This window comes from Megascapheus bottae, chromosome 1 (assembly GCF_031878675.1).
Source record: "Megascapheus bottae isolate mThoBot1 chromosome 1, mThoBot2.hap1, whole genome shotgun sequence".
NCBI classification, from domain to species: domain Eukaryota; kingdom Metazoa; phylum Chordata; class Mammalia; order Rodentia; family Geomyidae; genus Megascapheus; species Megascapheus bottae.
The window spans coordinates 56,542,251-56,563,533 of NC_143509.1; the positions used below are offsets into that span (position 1 = coordinate 56,542,251).

General features: G+C 40.5%; 1 protein-coding gene across 1 annotated transcript in view; it reads left to right on the forward strand.

Moving 5' to 3' along the window:
- The first annotated feature begins 2,157 nt into the window (after positions 1-2,157).
- Positions 2,158-21,283, forward strand: part of Hacd2 (3-hydroxyacyl-CoA dehydratase 2) — an 81,279-nt gene continuing 62,153 nt past the window's right edge. Inside the window, exons 1-3 of the mRNA XM_090345281.1 lie at positions 2,158-2,355; positions 6,842-6,959; positions 14,440-14,458. Coding sequence (XP_090201407.1) covers positions 2,198-2,355; positions 6,842-6,959; positions 14,440-14,458 — 295 coding nt within the window. The 5' untranslated portion in view covers positions 2,158-2,197. The remainder of the gene's footprint in view (positions 2,356-6,841; positions 6,960-14,439; positions 14,459-21,283) is intronic.

Below are 21,283 nucleotides of genomic sequence, written 5' to 3' on the forward strand. Positions count from 1 at the left end.
ACACACACACACACACACAGAGAGGTTATAAACCAGTCAGGAGCTATTCTGTAATCCTAGGTAGTTATTAGAGAGCTGAAAATCGGAAGATTGTGGTTCAAAAATGTCCTCCAGACTCTATCACTAATTAACTAGCAAAAAAAAACCCTTGAACTCAGGGCCTGAGCACTGTCTCTGAGCTATTTTTGCTCAAAACTATTCCTCTACCACTTGAGCTCCAGAAACCAGCCTTTTTGCAGGGTGCTTCTTTTTTCTTGAACTGGTAAGGCTCCAAGGAGATCTCCAAAGGGGGAGACCAGAATAGTCCTCCAGACTCTATCTCTAATTAACCAGTAAAAAAGCCAGACTGGGAGCATGGATGGCTCAAACACCAGCTGTGAGCAAGAAAGTACAGTGGGGATGAAGCCTCAAGGGAGGGGAGGGGAACGGACTTTGATCCTTTTGGTTCTTTTGGTTAGGAAGACAAATATGAGAGATTAAATGAAAAATATTACAATTTTGGAAGATGGAAAGCAAAGAGTGGGTAATTGACTCTGAGCAGAGAAGCTGTAACTAACACTGCAGGGGAAGAAGCCAAAAGGAAGGCAAGGGGGCTTGTCCTGAAGAATCTGAAAAGGCTAAAAGGTGGTAGAACCCAGGAGCCTATGAAATGTAGTCTCAAGTGAATGTGAGTGTCCACTCAGCTGCAAAGCAGGAACTCCAAGGCCAAGGCCAACAGTTCAATAAGGGATCAAGGCAGAGGGAGGGGTTGGCCGGGAGTTAGGAGAGCAAATCAGGATGATCTGAATACATCAATAGTGTCTGCCAAACAGCAGGAGAGAGCCTGATTTTAGAAGGACATTTGATCGCTCAAGTCATTTTAAAAGGCAGATTTTGAAGTTAGGTGCACTTGCTATCCCAGCTACATCAGAGGAATCAATAGGAAGACGGAGGTGCGGTCAGACCAGGGGAAAAACTGAGAAGCTATCTCTAAAAAAATCAAAGCCAAAAAGCATTGATGGAGTGGCTCAAGTACAACCACGTTCAGTGCAGCATTATTTACCATAGCTAAGACATGGATTGAACCCAGATGCGCCTCCGTGGATGAACAGATCAAGCAAATGGATACACAGCGGAATCCCAGGCTTCCGTCAGGAAGAATGCCATGGCCCCTTTCTCGAAGGAAATGGAAAGACTTGGGGAAAAAATTCTTATCAAATGAAATAAGCCAGACCCAAAGAAACATACATTCCGCGGTTTTCCCTCATTTGTAATCATTAGTATATGTGTGGATCTTCCCGGCAGAGGGCCACACTAGCTCCATAAGCGGTGCACGTACGGCCACACAGGACATGGCCGCAAGAGGCTTCCCTCCATGACTGCTTTTGATATACTCCGCCAAGTCATTTCTTTTCCTCCCCCGCCCTTTCCCCGGTCGTCACCGTATTTGATTTTGGTGCCCTGTGTCTTTTTTTTTTTTTTTTTTTGCCAGTCCTGGGCTTGAGCTCAGGGCCTGCGCACTGTCCTTGGACTTTCTCAAGGCTAGAGCTCTACCACTTGAGCCTCAGCACCACTTCCGGCTTTTTGCTATGTATGTGGTACCGAGGAATCGAACCCGGGTCTTCGTGCATGCTAGGCGAGCACTTTAACCACTAGGCCAAACTCCCGGTCCCTGCCCTGTGTCTTGTATATATGTTTCTGTGAATTAGGGAAGGGAAGTAATACAAAGGACTAAGAGCGAACCAATGCACCGTGATACCAGACGGTCTGTGGAAACGATCTTTACAGGAATGGCCAGGAGAGGGCGCCGGAGGGAGAGGGAAAGTGGCAGGGAAACGGGGAAGGGGTGACAGCGTCAGACGGGACATGAACGCACTGCCTTAGGTAACCTCTCTCTGTGTACCTACCTCGACAATAGCATTCCATTTACAGATAATAAATTCAGCCAGAAGAAAAGAAGAAATGGCTCCCGGCAGCGCGCCGGGGGCGGGATTACCCTCCCCCAAGATGGCGGCGGCCGCGGAGGCGAGCGGAGGCGCGGGAAGCGCCGCGGCGGCGCTGCCCGCACCAAAGATGGCGCCACCACGTGGGCCAAGCCCCGGCTCCGCCCGGCGCCCCGCGCCCCGCCCCGCCTCCTCCTCCGCCCTCTCTCCGCCCCCTCGACCTATAGCGTCCAGCGGGGCTCGCTCGCGCAACCGAGGGGGCTGCGGGCACTGACATGGCGGCGGCGACGGTGACTGCAGCGGCCAAAGGGAATGAGGGCGGCGGTGGTCGAGCCGGGGCTGGCAAAGCCGGCGGCGGCACGCGGAAGAAGAAGGGCCCGGGGCCTCTGGCCACGGCGTGTCTGGTCATCTACAATGTGGTGATGACGGCGGGGTGAGAGGCTGGCGCTCAGCTCGGGGAGCCGGGGAGCGTGGTGGCGGCGCGGTCCGGCCCGGGCGGGCGGTGCCGGGCGGGCGGTGTCCAGCACCGGCGCCGCTCAGCACCGGCACCTGGGCGTGGAGACGAGGCCTGCGTGCTCCGGGGCGGGGAGATTTGGCCGGGCCTGGCGTGGGCCGGCGAGCCGGCCGCAGCTGCAGGTGTGGGGCGGCGTGGGGGACGCGCGGGCGGCCAGTCCCGCCCCGCCGGCGCTCGCCGGCCCGGGGAGCCGAGGCCGGGGCCGGGGCGGCCGGGGCTGCGGGGAGACCGTGCGTTCCGGGGTTGCTGCCGAAGTCCAAGTGGAGCTTTTAGCCGAGATGTGCAAGCGGGGAAAGCGTTCAAAGTTTTCGGCCTGCTACTGTGCTGCAGGCGAATGTAGACGTTTTAGGGCGTATTTGGGTGGAGAGAGGGAATTAACTGGGGTGTCACAGGCAGAGTTGCTAGGGGAGGGAGAAAGAGACCTTTGGAAGGAATGGTCTCACCTCTCGGGTCTCCCCCATCTCAGTCCATCCCTTGTAAAGCAGGCTTTTAGTACTAGTTTTGACACTTACTCGCGGTGTGACTTGAATAAATCTCCTTTTCCTGGGCCTCCTGTTTCTTTTTTTTAATTTGTATAATCTAAAAAAATCGGGCTAAGTGATATTCAAGATTCTTGTATCTCTGCAGTCTTTTGATCGCAACATCAGGTCATTATTATGAAGTTTTAAATTGTGTTCATTTATTTAAAAATTTTAAATCTCTAACCTATTTTTTAAATGAGAAGTTTCAAGCATACAGAGAAGCCTAAAAAATAGTATATGGAGCATCCAATTTTGATTTAGACTAGGTAGTACATTGTCAAAATTCAAGATAGGCACAAGATACACAGTAAAAAAAAAACACCTCAATTTCCATTCCATCAGACCCCCAACCCTGAGGTAGCTAATTTCATGTGTCCTTCAGATGCTGACACAAATACATGACTGGATAGAGTCACACAATTGTTGAGATAAATTGATAGTTCAGGACCTTCTCTTTTTCATGGAAAAAATAATCTTGGTAGAATCATGTGTCTTTTGCTTGTGTTACAAATGATAGGTGTTGAAGTCTAGGCTGAGAGAAGTTCTGGCTGGCTGGAGACCATAGAACTTCGTAGACATCCTGGATTTAGACTCAGATCGACAAAAAGTTATCACAGATACAAGTTTTATTTCATAAATAGCCACAGATTTTAAAAAAAATCACCTTTGGAACAGAGCAATAATACTATTGATGAAAATGATCAAATTAAAAAAGAATATTCAGAAATTTATGTGTTAGGGTAAAAGATGTTTCTCTTAGCAAAGGCATTAGTAGGAGTGATTTTAACATTGTTGGGCAAGGAGAGAGGTTTTTATTGCCTGGAATGAACATACTCAAATAGAAAGTAGAGGAGTGGCTTTGTAAACCAGACAGGATTTAGAGTTGTGAGCGGCAAGTGATACTTTAATTTACTGCTAATAAGTTATTAGCAGAAAACATACACTTCTGCATATCCTTATTTGATATTCCTTATGCTGGTTTTGCTTTTTTTTTTTTTTTTTTTGTGCTGGTCCTGGGACTTGAGCTCAGAGCCAATGTGCTGTCTCTGAGCTTTTGTGCTCAACACTAGTGCTTTACCATTTTGAGCCACAGTATCATTACCTGCTTTCTGATAAGTAAGATGGAAATTCACGGACTTTCCTTCACAGGCTGGCTCTAAACTGTATCCTCAGATCTCAGCCTCCTAACTAGCTAGGCTTACAGGCATGGACTACTGACACCTGGCTTTTAGAAGTAACTAAAATTGCATATCTTATTGCCTAGTTGATATCAAATAATTAGGCAAATCTATAATTCTTTTTCAGGAGACATGCCATAATAATAAGCATCAATTTATTCTGATAAGGAATTTGACAAAATTAACAATGCTAAACATTTTTTTTGGGGGGGAGGGTGGCCGTCATGGGACTTGAAACTCTGGGCCTAGGCACTGTCCCTGAGCTTTTCAGCTCAAGGCCATCTCCCTACCCCTTGAACCACAGTCCCACTTCCCATTTTCTAGTGGTTAATTGGAGATAAGAGTCTCATAGTCTTTGGTGCCCAGGCTGGCTTTGAACCTCAATCCTCAGAACTCAGCCTCCTGAGTAGCTAGAATTACAGGCATGAGCCACCATGCCCAGCTTAAACATTTATTTTTGAAAAGTAACTTGGAGGCAAATGTAATTTTCACAGCTGTGTGCCTGAGCACTTGTTTTGTCATTTTCTAATAAACAGGCCTATTGATTTGTCTTTTCTGAGTTGGTTTGGGGAAAATTCAGCTAAAAACCACTATTTAAAGAGCGAACCCTTAAGCCAAGTGTGGTGGCTCACGTCTGTAATCCTAGCTACTCAGGAGGATGAGATCTGAGGGTCACGATTCAAAGCCAGTTTGGACACTGAAGACTGTGAGACTCTTATCTCCAATTAATCACTAGAAAATGGGAAGTGGGACTGTGTCTCTAGGGGTAGGGCGGTAGCTTTGAGCTGAAGTGCTCAGTGATAGCGCCCAGGCCCAGAGTTCAAGCCCTGTGACCTACAAAAAACAAAAATAAAAAGCCAACCCTTAAAAAATTGTTTTTGTCATCCCTTCCTTTGCTTTTTTCCCAGTTATTCCCTCCTATCCCACCAAAAAAAAAAAAAAACCAAAAAAAAAAAAACAAAAATCAAGCCAACCTTCTATTATTTAATTTGTAATTTGGGGAGAGTATGTTGCAATGCAACACTTGTGAAAGTAGTTTCAAACATCTCTTGTTTCCAAAGGCCCTGTAACTACACAGGCCATTTAGATTTTTTTCTTAAACATTTTGTTCCCCTTTGCCCCAGATTTTCTTTTTTTGTCTTTCCTTTGCTTCTTTCTTTCTTTCTTTTCTTTCTCTCTCTCTCTCTCTCTCTCTCTCTCTCTCTCTCTCTCTCTCTCTCTCTTTCTCTCTTTCTCTCTCTCTTTCTTTCTTTCTTTCTTTCTTTCTTTCTTTCTTTCTTTCTTTCTTTCTTTTTTGTGGGTCTTAGGGCTTGAACTCAGCCTGCTGTCCTTGAGCTTCTTAGCTCAAGGCTACCACCTTGCCCTTGAGCCAAGCCACACTTTCTGTTTTCTGGAGGTTAATTGGAGTCTCAGGTCTTTTTTGCCCGGGCTGGCTCTGGTCTTTAATCCTCAGATCTCAGCCTCCTGAGTAGTAGCTAGGATTAGAGGCATGAGCCACCATGCCCAGCTTTTCTTTCTTTTTGGTGGATCATGGGGCTTGAACTCTGGGCCTGGGCGCTGCCCCTGAGCTTTTCAGCTCAAGCCTACCACCCTACTCCTTGAGCCATAGCCCCACTGTTGTTTTCTAATGATTAATTGGAAATAAGAGTCTCACATTCTTTAGTGCCCAAGTTGGCTTTAATCTGGGATCCTCAGATTTCAGCCTCCTGTGTAGCTAGGGTTATAGGTGCGAGCCATTGGCTCTAGCTTGCCCCAGATTTTCTGGCACCTGATTTCTCTGCACAAGGACCATTTTAGCTTCTTGTTCCTTTCATTTTGTCCTTGTTCTGACCATACAATATAGCCAAAAAGGCTAGTTCCAGATGGGGAGGTGCCACAATACTTCTGCCAAGTAATTTGAGTAGGATACTGTTGGTGTAGCCTTTCTTTTCACACTTAGTTCTTATGTTAGTCACTTAGACAACTCTACAATAGCTGTGCCAATTACCTTATAATAAGGTAAGGTTTACTTTGGCTCACAGATTTTGATACTCTACTCCATGAACATCAATTGCTTTGGGCTTTTGGCAAGGTAAGGCATCATAGCAAGAGTGGTTGCAGAGTAAGTCCACTTATCTTGAGGCCAGGGAGCAAATGTAAGAAAAAAGGAAGGACCAGAGACCTACAATTACCTTTCAAGCCATACTCTCAGTGCCTTATAAGACTTCCCACTACTCAGGCCCCAGTGACTCACACTAGTCAAGAGGCTGGTATCTGAGGATCTCGGTTCAAAGCCAGCCAGAACATAAAAGTCCATAAGACTCTGATCTCCAGTTAACTGGAAATCAGAAACTTCCAGAAAACTGGAAGTGACTCTGTGGCTCAAGTGGTAGAGGGCTAGCCTGGAGCTGAAGAGCTCAGGAACAGCTCCCAGGCACCAGAGTTCAAGCCCCATTGACCACTAAAAAAAAAAAAAAAATTCCCAATGCCTTTTAAAGTTTCCATTATCTCCCAGTAGTGCCACCATAGAGACCAAGCCTTTAACACATGGATGTTTGCAGGAACATTTAAGATATAAACCATAGCATTTGATAATCTAAGATCATTGATTCTTGATGAAGAGGCAGAGCTGCTAAAGAACTAGGTCTGCCACATTTTTTTTTTTTATTGTCCTAAGGTCTGCCTGCTTTTTCTCCCCATCCTGATTGCTTTTTTCTCTCTTACTAGGTGGCTGGTTATAGCTGTTGGTCTGGTCAGAGCATACCTGGCTAAGGGAAGTTATCATAGCCTTTATTATTCAATTGAAAAACCTTTGAAATTCTTCCAAACTGGAGCCTTACTGGAGGTAGGTTTGAGATTTTGTTAACTCATTTCAAATGTTATGAAGTGGAAAGCTACTAAATTATATCAGAATAGCAATATGTGTTGCATTTGCATTGGGTTTTGACATTTTGAATTGATACTTAAGTTATCTTTTTAATTTATGTTTTAGATAAGATAAAAAACCCATTTAACTTGTATACTTGAGATATATTTTATATTCTCCTTTCCTTGGAAATCAAATGATACAAGCTAATTAAAATTTTTACACATTCTAATATCCTAGGAAAGTGTTGCCAAACATACTTTGAAGGTTTGTGTAATGGTTAACAGAGCAGTTGGTAGGCATAGTGTATGAGGAGTGATAGGAAAGAGAATCTATCAAAAGGTCTCCAAATTAAAAAAAAACAAAACAGAACAAAAAGAAGTTGTAAAGGACAATGTGTCAGAAAATTCAGAGACTTTAAGGTCCCATTTAATAAAAGCAATGAAATTGGTGATTATAAATGTACTTGTTATGGTTCCCTCTCCTGGAATAATATGTTAGGATTCAGATTATTTTGAGGAAAAAAGGAATGTTTTTTATTTTGTTTTGCCAGTCCTAGGCCTTGAACTCAGGGCCTGAACACTGTCCCTGGATTTTCTCAAGGCTAAGAGCTCTACCACTTGAGCTACAGCACCAGTTCTGGCTTTTTTCTTTTCTATGTATATGGTACTGAGGAATTGAACCCCGGTCTTCATGTATACTAGGCAAGCTCTCTTCCACTAGGCCAAACTCCTGGCCCAAGAGAGGAATGTCTTATAGATGGGTTTGTTTCCCTGTAAGATAAAAGGAACCAACTGAAGATTGAGAATCAGGATTTGACATTGCCAGCTCATGTGTTTCTGTTCATGTCTGCTTATTTCCATTTCTCTTTGAGTGTTGTTCTGAGGCTTCTGTACTGCAGGTGCCGGTGGTGGGAAGTAGAGAAGAAGGTGATTTTTCTCAGGACCTGTGCCACAGTTGTAGGGAAGGTTCATGGTTGGCCCTGTTTGTACTTAAAGATTCTTCGCATTAATGTAAAGCACTTGATTAGTCCTTCTGCCAAGGAAGATTGTGTTAGTGGGAAAAGGGAAATAGGAACATTTTGGAGCCTGTGAAATCAATAGCCATTGTGGTGAAAAACCTTTAGGTTGCAGGGAAGATCTGCTACATCATCAGTTTCATTTCCCTTAGCTTTCAAGACAAGTCTATCATGACATTTATACAAAAAGGCAATTTTTACAACCTAAACCTGTGGCAGATAATGGCTGAGATTATAGTTCATTCTATTAAGAGAGCCGCTAATGGAAAACAGAATCTTGCTCTCAGTTCTGCATTCCAAGTGAAGGCTTAAGTAGCTTGAACTAAGTGTAAATTCCTGAACCAATCACCTGTAGACATGAACAGAGTCACAGTAACAATACAGGAGGAAAGAGAGAAAAGGTACTTGGTAAAAAGGCCAAGAACTGTTCACCAAAACACCCATAACACACAAAATACAATGAAGATTAGAGTACTTTTATTTATTGAATTTGCATCTCCCTAGGTTGCCCAGTTTGTTCTCATGTTCCTGGACTTAAGGAACCTACTTCCTTGAGTCTTCAGTAGCTGGGACTCTAGATGGATACCAGCATGTCCAGCTGTGATGTGATTTATAAGTGGACTTAAGTGTTGATAGTGTTCTAGGACAAGAAATCAGTTTGTGAATAATGTGTCTTGAGTTGAATCGTAAATAATTCTAAGAACTAATTAGCCTAAACCGTAAACACATGTTTGCAAAATGCTACAATAAATAACAAAACTGATATATTCATATCTCAAAAATGAAATACTAATAGATGTAATACCTACATGACCCTTGAAAGCATACTGTGTAAAAGAAAGCAGACACAGAGTCACATAGCAAGTGCATAATTCCATTAAAGGGAATATCTAAAACAGATGAGTCAATACAGAAAGAAGGTAGATAGCTGGGCACCAGTGGCTTACACTTATAATCCTGGCTACTCAGGAAGTTGACATCTGAGGATTGCAGTTCAAAGCCAATGCAGGCAGGAAAATCCATGAGACTCTTATCTCAAATTAACCATCAGAAAGTCAAAGTGGAAGAGTACTAGCCTTAAGCTCAGGGACAGCACCCAGGACTTGAGTTCAAGTCCAATGACCTACGAAAAAACAAAGTAATAATAGGGAAGAGAGGATGAGGAGTGACTGTCTAATTGGCTGATGGTTTCCTTTTAAAAGGGTTACACACTCCTTTAAGTATATCTAAAAGTACTGAACGCTTTGGCAAGACAAATTTTATGGAATGTAAATTTTATCTTTTTTTTTTTCTTTTGCCAGTTGTGGGGCTTGAACTCAGGGCCTGAGCACTGTCCTTGGGCTTTTTCCTCAAGGCTAGTGTTCTGCCACTTGAGCCACAGCACCAGCTCCAGCTTTTCTATGTATGTGCTACTGAGAAATCAAACCTGGGTCTCCGTGAGTGATAGGCAAGCACTCTACCACTAGGCAAAACTGCCAGCCCTCTGTTTTTGAAATTGCTATTTCTCTCTAATGAGCAATAGGTGAATTTTCATTTTACTTCATTCTTTTCTTGAATCCATGATATTCATTGATAAGGCAGACTGTTTTTGTAGCTTTGTTGAATAGCATAGGTTGATGGCAACTTAAAATGATTTATTTCTAAATGCCTTTGGTTAACTAAGACTAATTATAATAGACATTTTAAATATGCGTAATTGTTAATGCCTCTTGATTGAGAGTGAGGGTTCAAATGGGTCACAGTTGCTCTGCAAAGACTTCAGCAGATGTTGAGGCTCTTACAGACTGTCCTCCACCTGTGTGTACTGCTATGCATGTGGTCTACCTGCCACTGTCCTGGGAATGCCTCTTAAACCACAGAACTCTCTTTTCTTCCTATTCCCTCTCCTGGAAGGAAAATTAACAAAGGCTACATGGCCTCATTATTTAATTTGAAATTTTCTTTTGAGAAAACAGATCTTAAAAGGAGATACTTACAAAGCTAGCAGAACCAGTCCCTAAAAAGAGATACTTACAAAGCTAGCAGAGCCAGTCCTAGTGGATAAATCCCAGAAAAGTCTGCTTCAGAAGCAGTGTGAGAACCAGAAAGGAAAAAAATGAACTTGAGTGTAATTAGTGAGTGTCACAGCATTAGATGGGAAGAACTTGTGGGAAACAGGAACTCACCCACACAGGCCTCATTGCTTGACAACTTAAGCAAATAGAAGTAAAATGAGATGGTGTTCAAAGAGGTGAGAAAGCTAATGATTGTGTAATAGGATGTACTGAAATTAAGAAAGGGAGAAAAAAAAATAGCTCAAAATAGCTATGGTAGTGTAGGGCAGAAAAGAGGCCAACAGCATACAAAAATGGGTAAACCTGGAAATTCAGGAAAGGCAAATATTCCCAGTATTAGATTGTCTTACCAAAAAAAAAATTACAAAGCAGAAGCTATTGAGAAATGTTTGGAGTTCACCATTTTAATATACTTTAAAAATTATAAAATTTGGAATGCCCATTATGAAATTTGGAATGTCTGGCACAGCAGAGTCTATCTGTTCATGCCAACAGAAAAAGGAAATATATAGAAATTCAGCCTGACACCTATTTTTAATCTAATCCTAGCTAATCCGGAGGCTAAGATATGGAGGAGGAACAAAAGGCTAGCCTGTGCAGAAAGGTTCTTGAGACTCCATCTCTAATTTAAAAATAGAAGCAAAATCTTGGTAGCAAGCATGAGGCTCTGAGTTCATACCTTGATACCAGCACTATCCCTGAGCTTCTTTTGCTCAAAGCTAGCACTCTACCACTTGAGTCACAGCACCACTTAGGACCTTTTCTGTTTTTGTAGTACTGAGGAATCCAACTCAGGGCTTCATGCATGCTAGGCAAGCACTCTACCCACTAAGCTACACTCCCACATTCCCAGCCCCTTGCCTTGACCTTCTGATGAAGAATTTTTTTTTTTTTTAAAGCAGCACAAGGATCTGTACTTAGGACCTTATGCTTGCCAGGCTAGTGCTCAATCATTTGAGCCATGTGCCCCCAGCCCTTCTGTTTTTATTTACTTTTGCACTACTGAGGATCAAATCCAAAGCCATGTGATAGAACTGCTGTTGTGTGTGTGTGTGTGTGTGTCTGTGTCTGTGTCTGTGTCTGTGTCTGTAATACACTGTCTCTGAACTTTTGCCCAAGGCTAGCTAGCACTTTCACTTGAACCACAGCTCCATTTCCCGCTGTTTTGGTAGTTTATTGGCGATAACAATCTCATGGACCTTCCTACCCAGGCTAGCTTCAAACCATGATCTTCATGTATCAGCTTTCTGAGTAGTTAGGATTAGAGTCATGAGCCACCAATGCCCAACTGAGAACTGCTTTTCTTTTAAAGGACTTTTCCTAGTTTGATTAGATCTGCCCACATAAATAATCTCTGTGCCTTAAAATCAGTTGACATGAGACTTTTTTTCATCTTCATATTCCTTATTCTATAGTACCTAAATGAGTGTTTGATTGCATAGCTAAAGAACCGTGATCTTAGGGGATTGTCTTCAGATTTGGTCTAAACAGAGAAACTTACATGAAATGAAGATAATATCTTGGAATAATTTGTTCACTCTGTACATTCTGTTCTTCTGGAAGTACTAGAGCATTTCCTGGTAGCATATTTAGTTGAAAGGGAATCTAATGTTTTAGTATTAGTACTGTAAAAGTAATGAGACTGATGAAAACATTTATCAAGGGAGTTGAAATTCTTGCTCACTTGTTATTAAATTAGTGGGAATGTTTGAAAAGTGAGAATCTCATTAGATTTTTTAAATTTAGACAACTCCAGTAAAATATTATTTTGTGTGTATGTGTTAAAAAATCTTAGTCGTGAAATAGTTTTATTTTGAGCTGCAGATTTTCATTTTATCATGAATTATCCCCAATTTATTACAAAATTGCTTTTAAAAATGTGATCTCCTAAGTCTTTTTACAGGTTAGGCACTAGTAGTCCTTAACAAGATTTAAAGAGAGAAGGATAGGTTTTCTGAGATCATTTCAGTTTACACCAGTCCTTGGCATAAGCTAGGGGATTATTTTGACACCATACTCTACTTTGTTAACATTTTGATTATTATATCCTAATACTGTTTTTCCTTCTAGTGTTAGTTTGTACCTCTCCTGTTTAATTCTTCTATTCTTAGTCAGTTTTTACTAGTCATTTTATTTTTAAATTCCAAGCTTATTCATTGTAAGTTTGTATGTATACCTGGCTGCATGGCTGTCATTAGACATCTAGCTATTTACACATTGAAATACATATGAGCTAAGTGCATGGTTCAAGTGAAATACCTATGACTATGTATATGTATAATATACATTTGTCAGTATGGACTTATGTGTGTGTATAAATGTAGTATATCATAGGTGTATGTGTTGTGTCCCATTGGGTATTACTGGAGTTTGAAGTCAGGAATTTGTACTTGGTAGGCTGGTGGTCTTCCACTGGAGCCATACTTCTAACCGACTTTACCCGACTTTTTGCTGGTTAGTTTGGAGATGGAGCCTAGTGACCTTTTCTGTTCTGTGTTGACCTGGAAACCATAGCCCTGCAGATTCCAGCCTTTTAAATAGCTATGATTATTAGCTTGAGTTACTGGCACTGGTTAGAATACATATTTTTCTAAATAAACTAATTTCTTTTTTTTTCTGTGTATGTGTTTGTTTTTTGGGGGAGAGGGGGGTGGTTGTTGTTCTTTTTGTTTTGTGCCAGTACTGGAGCTTTGAACTTAGAGCCTACTGGTTTTGCTCAGCTTTTTCTGCTCATGCTGGTACTCTGTCACTTGAACCACATTACCAAAAGTCTTGTCACCTATGTGAATACAATAGCAACTGCCTATGCCTTTTTACCTCACAGCGTGTTTTTTATTCTTGACATTCATTTCTCATTTTAATCTAGATACACTTTTGTTTTCCTCAAAACAAAGTAACTAGAGGTTCAGCTTATCTTTTAACATTGAAAGTTTTTTCATCTTCTTTTGAAAAAAGATTATGTGGTTTCCAGTATGGAAAGGCTTTTGTTCTTTTCTCAGTTATCAGCAAATTTTTACAGCTTATTTTTTAATCCAAGCCCTTTCCTCTATCCCCCTGATAAGAAAAGAAGGAAAAAACCCTAGTTGAAGTATGGATTTTGAGCAGTCTTACCAGTCATGTTTTAGATAAAATTTTGTCAAGCTCTGGCCTCTATAGGTATCTCATAATTAGTGCATAGTGAAATACTAGGACAGAAAAAGTAGAGAGATAGCCATAGTGCACACCTATAATCCCAGCTATGTAGGAGACAGAGATCAGGAGATTGAAGCTTTAAGGCCAGCCTGGGAAAAAAGTTAGCAATAGTCCACCTCAACAGCAAGGAAGACATATTAACATATATATCTGTACTCATACAGACATAGGTATATACATATATAGACATATTTGTATAGATACAGACATTCACACACACACACACACACACACACACACACACACACTGCTATTACCAGGGCTAAACTAGTGCTATGGATTAGAAAGCAATTTAGAAGAACCTAATTGGTTGTTTGAGAAACTTGAGATAGGATGGAATGGAAGTTCACTGAAGGCACTATAAGGATCAGAGAAGACAGCAGCAGGGCTTGGAAAGCATTTTGTTTTGTTTTGTTTTGTTTTTTGGGAAAACTTTGGCCAGAATTTATTTTTTTTTAAATTTTTTTAATTTTTTTTATTGTAATTAGTAAAAGGGTTACATGATATTTGCCAGATAGAAGGTGCATTAATTCACATAGGAAAGCATTTTGAATTGGGCTGAGAAATAGCTCTCAGCTATTTGGGTGATCACAGGCAGAAGTTACAAAGAACAATGGGTATACTTATCAGAGCCATGTTTGAGCTGCTGCTAGTGCAGTAGATGGCTAGTTATAAAGCAGTTTGGAATGTAGGCCTGGAGCCTGAAAGATGCAGGATTAGAACTGGATCAGGAAATACTTAGAAGTAAGATAACTAAATGAAGCATGAAGGGATTGGAGGTAGAGCCTTGTGGAGTGAATGTGTGTATTGAAGGGATAACAAAGGCCTTCTGACCACCTACTGCGTAGTCTGTGACAGTTCTTTGGAGAATGAGACACTGATGACCTCAATCTTACGGCTCTCTGAGATACTTGTGTTACAAAAGAGACCTTTGATCTCTGACAAACCCCTGAGTAATGATTAAGTCTCCCTTAGGTTATCTTCCAAAGATCCACTAAGTAAAAGTGAGCAAACAAATATAACAAGAATTTACATTTTGTTCAATGTCTTATAGCTAAGTTTAAAAATGGAATGTTTTATTTTTCAAATTCAGCATTGCTGGCAGACACTGTTCAGTTCTTACTAGAAGTTTATATGAAATGAAACTATGATACTGATCCTTACTAATTTTTCCCTCCCTTTTTCCCCTCTCTAGATTTTATATTGTGCTATAGGTAAGTATGAAACTTTCCTCCTTTTCTATATGGTGAATTGTGCCTTTAAAAAATGATACACAGTGAATTGTGCCTTTGTTGTAAGTCAAGGATAATAGGCTTACTTTGATTGTTAATGAATCTCATAAACCATTTAATCATATATAAAGTTTCTCAAATTGAAATGGCTTTTATTTTCTCATAGCAGAGATACTATTTAGTTGTTATCACTGTCACAGTTTTTTTCTTTTGGAATTTAAGAAGTATATTTCCCCCCTTCTCAGGACAGGGTATTAGAGAAATTTATATAAGTATAGCTTGGGTCCAGGTTCTGGCTGTGTTGGAAGGCTCTCTCTGATCATTTACAGGATATATTCTCTGCTTATCCTTAAAATAGGAGCACTGTGTATATTGTCTTCCTCTTAAGTGAGTATTATATGAATATGAAAATATAAAGATTTGTAATGCTAAGGTAAGGGATTTCTGCTAAAACCACACATTGTATACATTGTATCTTCTTTGTGTGTGGGGGGAGGGAATATTGTATTCTGCCTTGGAATTGAGGCATAGCTTCCAGAATAGGAGAGATAGACCTTTCTAGTTAAATTATTAGCATTTTGGAAAGTTACCAGATCCTGCAGAGCAAGCTCATAGCACTTGCCATGCATTCTGGGTCTGTCAGAATATGAAGTTGATACTCATTCAGAAGCACTGGAAATCTGAAAACTTGAGAACTGTGAGTCCAAAGTCTTATGGCTGTGATCATTTTAGCTCCCATCTAAAGTGTACACTTGCTGGGCATGGTGGCTCACGCCTGTAATCCTAGCTACTCAGGAGGCTGAGATCTGAGGATCAAGGTTCAAAGCTACCCTGGGCACAAAAGGACCTGAGACTTTTTTTTTTTTTTTTTTTTTTTTTGCCAGTTTTGGGTTTTGAACTCAAGCCTGAGCACTGTCCTTGGACGTTTTTTTCTCAAGGCCAGAGCTCTACCCTTGAGCCATAGTACCACTTCCAGCTTTTCTCTGTGTATGTGGTGCTGAGGAATCGAACCTGGGTCTTGGTGCATGCTAGGCAAGCACTTTACCCCTAAGCCAAACTCCTGGCCCCCCCCTTTTTTAAGAGTTTATTAACGTTGATTTTTATATCATATTTCAAATGACGTATTTAACAAACAAGTATTCAAGAAGGGAATCTCTGTATACAATCACTGGCACTAGATTTTAGAACATAATTAAACTTAGGCTGAGGGTTTGTATTTCATATATACATACTAATCTATGTAATAAAACATGTCTATAGAGTCATAAATTTTTTTTTTTTTTTTTGCCAGTCCTGGGCTTGAGCTCAGGGTCTGAGCACTGTCCTTGGACTTTCTCAAGGCTAGAGCTCTACCACTTGAGCCTCAGCACCACTTCTGGCTTTTTTCTATGTATGTGGTACCGAGGAACTGAACCCAGGTCTTCATGCATGCTAGGCAAGCACTTTAACCACTAGGCCAAACTCCAGGCCCCTAGAGTCATAAATTTTTATGCCTATATAGTTGTGTTTATATTTCCAATACCATATCCATAGCATTGGGTATGCAAATATTGAGTCCTTGCTCTTGTACTATTTGGATCTAATAGCCACATATTAAGAATACCATGCGCCTTTTGTTCCTTTGGTCTTGACTTGTCTCACTCAACATGATTTACTCTAGATTCATCCATTTCCCTGCAAATGCCATTATTTTATCTTGTCTGTTGGCTATGTAGAATTCCATTGTGCATATATACCACATTTTCTGTATCCATTCATCTGCAGTAGGGCATCTAGATTGTTTCCATCGCCTGGCTATTGTGAATAGTGCTTAGATGAATGTAACCGAGCAGGTGTCCTTATCATATCTTGGATTATGATGTTCACGATAGATGCCCAGGAGTGGTATGGCGGGATCATAGGGAAAGTCAATTTTCAGTTCTTTTTTTTTTTTTTTTGCCAGTCCTGGGCTTGAGCTCAGGGTCTGAGCACTGTCCTTGGACTTTCTCAAGGCTAGAGCTCTACCCCTTGAGCCTCAGCACCACTTCTGGCTTTTTTCTATGTATGTGGTACCAAGGAATCGAACCCGGGTCTTCATGCATGCTAGGCAAGCACTTTAACCACTAGGCCAAACTCCCGGCCCAATTTTCAGTTCTTTAAGAAACCTCCACACTGCTTTCCAGAGAACTAGTTTACAATTCCACCAGCAGTCCAGGAGGGTTCCTTTTTCTCCACAACCCCGCCAGCATCTGTCATTGTCTGAGTTCAAAATCTTGGCCATTCTTGTTGGGGTAAGGTAGTATACTAGGGTTGTTTTTATTTGCATTTTCTTTATGACCATGGATGATGAACATTTCCTCATATGCTTCTCTGCCATTTTAACCTCTTCTTTTGATAAGACTCTCTTTAGTTCCCTTGCCCAGACTCTCTTTAGTTCTCTTGCCCATTTAGTGATTGGTTTGTTGGGTTTTGGGGAGGGGGTTAGTTTCTTGGGTTTCAAGTAGATACTGGATATTAAGCATTTGTCTGATGTATTATTGGTAAATATCTTTTCCCAATTGGTTGGCTGTCTCTACTTTAGTGGCTATGCTTTTATCTATGCAGAAACATTTTATTTTTAGGTCGTCCCATTTATCGAGTCTCTCTCCACAATCTGTTGTGACCTTGGGATTCTGTTCAGGAATCTTTTGCCTTTGCCTGTGAGTTCCAGTGTCTTTCCAACTCTATCCTGTAGCAGTTTCAAGGTCTTTGATCCATTTTGAGTTAATGCTTGTGCATGGTGAAAAGCAATTTCTGCATGTGGCTGCCCAGTTTTGCCAGCACCAGTAATTGAATAGGCTATGTTTGTTCCACTGTGTATCTTTGGCTCCTTTGTCAAATACAAGTTGACAATAGGTATATGGTTCTATTTCTGGATCTTCTATTCTGTTCCATTGATCTCTGGTCTATTTTTGTGCCAATACAATGCTGTTTTTGTTATTATGGCTCTATAGTAGAGTTTGAAGTCTGGTATTGTAATACCACCTGCCTTGGTCTTTTTGCCTAGAATTGTTTTGGCTATTCTAGGTCTTTTCTTGTTCCATATGAACCTTTGGATTTTATCTTCTATTTCAGTAAAGAATGTTTTTGGGATTTTAATGGGGATTGCATTGAATTTGTATATCAATTTTGGCAATATGGCCATTTTCACTATATTGGTTCTCCCTATCCATGAGCATGGGATGTCTTTCCATTTCCTGGTGTCCTCTTTAATTTCTTTTATTAGGCTTTTATAGTTTTTATTAAATAATTCCTTTACATCTTTGGTTAAGTTAATTCCTAAGTATTTTATTCTTTTGGGGGCTATTGCAAATGGGATCATTTTCTTGATTTCGCCTTCTGTTTGTGTATTGTTGGCATACAAGAAGGCTACTGACTTTTACAGGTTAATTTTGTATCCTGCCACTTTGCTAAAGTGGTTTATTAATTCAGGATTTGGGGAGTTGGGTCACTCAGGTAGAGAGGATCATGTCATCTGCGAATAGGGATAGTTTAATTTGTTCTTTCCCTATGTCGATCCCTTTGATGTCCTTCTCTTGCCTTATTGCTCTGGCACTATATTAAAGAGAAGTGGAGAGAGTGGGCATCCCTGTCTAGTTCCTGATTTTAAGGCAAATGTTTCAGTCTTTCACCATTTAGTACAATTCTGGCTATAGGTTTTTCATATATGGCTTTAATTATTTTAAGGAATGTACCACTTATTCCTATTTTTTCTAGTGCTTTCAACATGAATGGATGTTGTATTTTGTCAAAATGCCTTCTCCGCATTCAGAGATATTATCATATGATTCTTATCCTTAGCTCTATTGATGTGATGTATTACATTGATTGATTTGCAAATGTTAAACCAGCCTTGCATCTGTGGGATGAAGCCTAATTGATTGTAGTGTATAATTTTTTAAATTTGTTTCTGGATTCTGTTGGCTAGTATTTTATTGAGGAGCTTTGCATCTGTGTTCATTAGAGAGATAGGTCTGTAGTTTTCTTTTTTTGTTGGGTCTTTCCCTGGTTTGGGGATGAGTGTAACATGAACTTCATAAAGTGAGTTTGGTATTGCTCTTGCTGCTTCTATTTCTCGGAAGAGAAATAGAAGACTTTAAACGTCTTGTAGAATTCTGCAGTGAAACCGTCTAGACCTGGGCTCTTTTTGGTTGGCATTTCTCTGATTGCTTCTGTTATTTCATTGTATGAAATTGGCTTGTTCAATTTGTTTACCTCATCATTGTTCAATGTGGGTAGCCTATATTTAAGAAGTCATCCATTTCTACTATATTTTCTTGTTTTTTTGAATATAGGCCCTGGTAGTACTGATAATGGATTGAATTTCTTGGGAATCAGTTGTGATTGTTCCCGTGGGGTCTCTAATCTTGTTTATTTGCGTTTCCCCTCTCCTTTTTTTGATTAATCTTGCCAGGGGTCTGTCAATTTTGTTGACTCTTTCAAAGAACCAACTTTTTGATTTATTAATTTTGTGTATAGTGGATCTTATTTCAATCTCTGATATTTCTGATTTTATTTTTGTTATTTCTGCGCTTCTAGTTGTTTTAGAATTAACTTTTTCTTGTTCCTCTAGGTGCTTCAACTTCTTTAGGTTATTTACATGCTCTTCTGTATTTTTAATATGGGCTCCTCGTGTGATAAATTTGCTCCTTAGAACTGCCTTTGCTGTGTCCCATAAGTTCCAAGAAAGTTTTGAATTTCTTCTTTGATCTGATCTGTAACCCAGGAGTTATTCAAAAGTATGTTCAGCTTCCAAGTGTTTGAATGTTTTTTGACTTGTACTGCATTGTTCAGAGCTAGTCTGACTCCACTGTGATCAGATAGAATGCATGGGATTATATCAATCCTCTTATATCTGCTGAAGTTTTCTGTATGAACTATTATATGATCTATTTTGGAGTATGTTCCATGTGCTGCTGAGAAAAATGTATAAAGTTTTGCCATTGAATGGAAGAATCTGTATATCTGTTAAGCACAGCTGGGTTATAGTGTCGTTTAAGTCGATGGTGTCTTTGCTTATCTTTTGTTGAGTTGACCTGTCATTTGGTGAGAGTGGCGTATTGAAGTCTCCCACTATGATTGTGTTTGAATCTATCTTGTTCTGTAACTCTAAGAGAGTTTGCTTGATGAATTAAGGTACTCCCGTGTTGGGGGAGTAAATGTTTATAACTGTAATATTCTGGGTATGGATTGTCCCCTTTACTAATATGTAGTAGGCATCTCTATGTTTATGTACTGATTTTACTGAGAAGTTAATTTTGTCAGAGATTAAGATTGCTACTCCTGCTTTTTTTCCCAGTGCGTTAGAGTGGAAAATTCTTTTCCATCCTTTCACTTGGAGTTTGTTTCTGTCCTTGGCAGTGAGGTGGGTCTCTTGGAGGCAACATATGGATGGGTCTTGTTTCTTAATCCAGTCTGCTGCTCTGTGTCTTTTGATTGGATTGTTCAGCCTGTTCACATTTAGGGGAAATTATAGAGAAGTGGTTAGTGTTCTTTGTCATGATTTATTTTTACTTCTGAGTTTCTCTCTCTCTCTTTTTTTCCCTTTTGTGTTTACTGATTTATAGGTGATTACTTCTTGATGGGGGTTCTTGCTGTTCTTCAGTTTGTTCTTGATTATTTAATATTTTTTGTAATGCTGGTTAGTGTGCATGTATTCATATAGCTTCTCTTTGGGATGAAATATTCTTGTTTCTCCCTCAAATGTAAATGCTAGTTTCGTTGGATATATCAGTCTGGATTGGCAGTTGTTGGTCTTCAGGGCATGAATGATATTTTTCCAAGCTTTTCTTGCATTTAGGGTTTGTGTGGAAAGGTCTGCAGTTATTCTAATTTTTTTCCCATTGTAGTATAGCTCTGTCTTTGTTTTTGCGGCATTTAAGAGTAGCTCCTTAGTATTTGGGTCTAGTGTTTTTACTATGACGAGTTCCTTCCAAGATCTTGCCTGCTTGGAGTTGTGAAGTCTTCAATAATGTGAGTATTTTCCCTTTTGAGGTTGGGGAAGTTTCTCTGTTATGATTTTGGTGAATAAGTTTTGCATTCCTTTATTAATGAACTCTGCCCCTTCATCGATCCCTATTATTCAAAGATTAGATTTCTTGGCTGCGTCTGCGAGGTCTTGGAGTTCTCTTTGGTGAATTCTGACTGATTCCTCCAGATTGATGATTCTCTGTTCCAGCTCTTGCGTTTTATCTTCCGTTCCTTCATCTCAGTCAATCTGTTGCTTAATGCCTCCATTTTTGTTTGCATTGTGGACACTGAGCTGATCATGTCTGCCATGAGGGTATTAATCTTTTCTTCTAGGGATGTATACTTTTTTTCTATTTCTCATTTGAATTCAAGGAGGTCCTTTAGTCATGTCCACAATCATCTCCTTGAATAGAGTCATGTTTCATGTCTCTTCAGGTGTCATTTCTTGGGATGGTGACATCTCTCTCGTCCCTTCACTCTTGTTTCCTTTTGGGCTTTGTGTGAGACTTTGATTATTTATATATTTCGTGATTTACCTCTGCGATTTCTGCCACATTTGAATCGAGACCATTGTAGGTTCGCTCTGTGGTCAGTAGGTGGTGGTCTTGGTTTGGGACTGGTGGTTCTGGGAATCTGTGTATACGTGTGGTTCTTAGCCAGATTAGTTCCACTGCTGACTAGGTCAGAGTTTGCAGCTTTTACAGGGGTGTTGGCCTGTTCCCAGAGGCTGTGTGCCGCTGCACAGCTAGCTCTCAGCCCAACCAGTGGCTCCACAGTGGGCTGTAGGATGGAGTTGCACACTTCGGTCTCAGCTAGTTT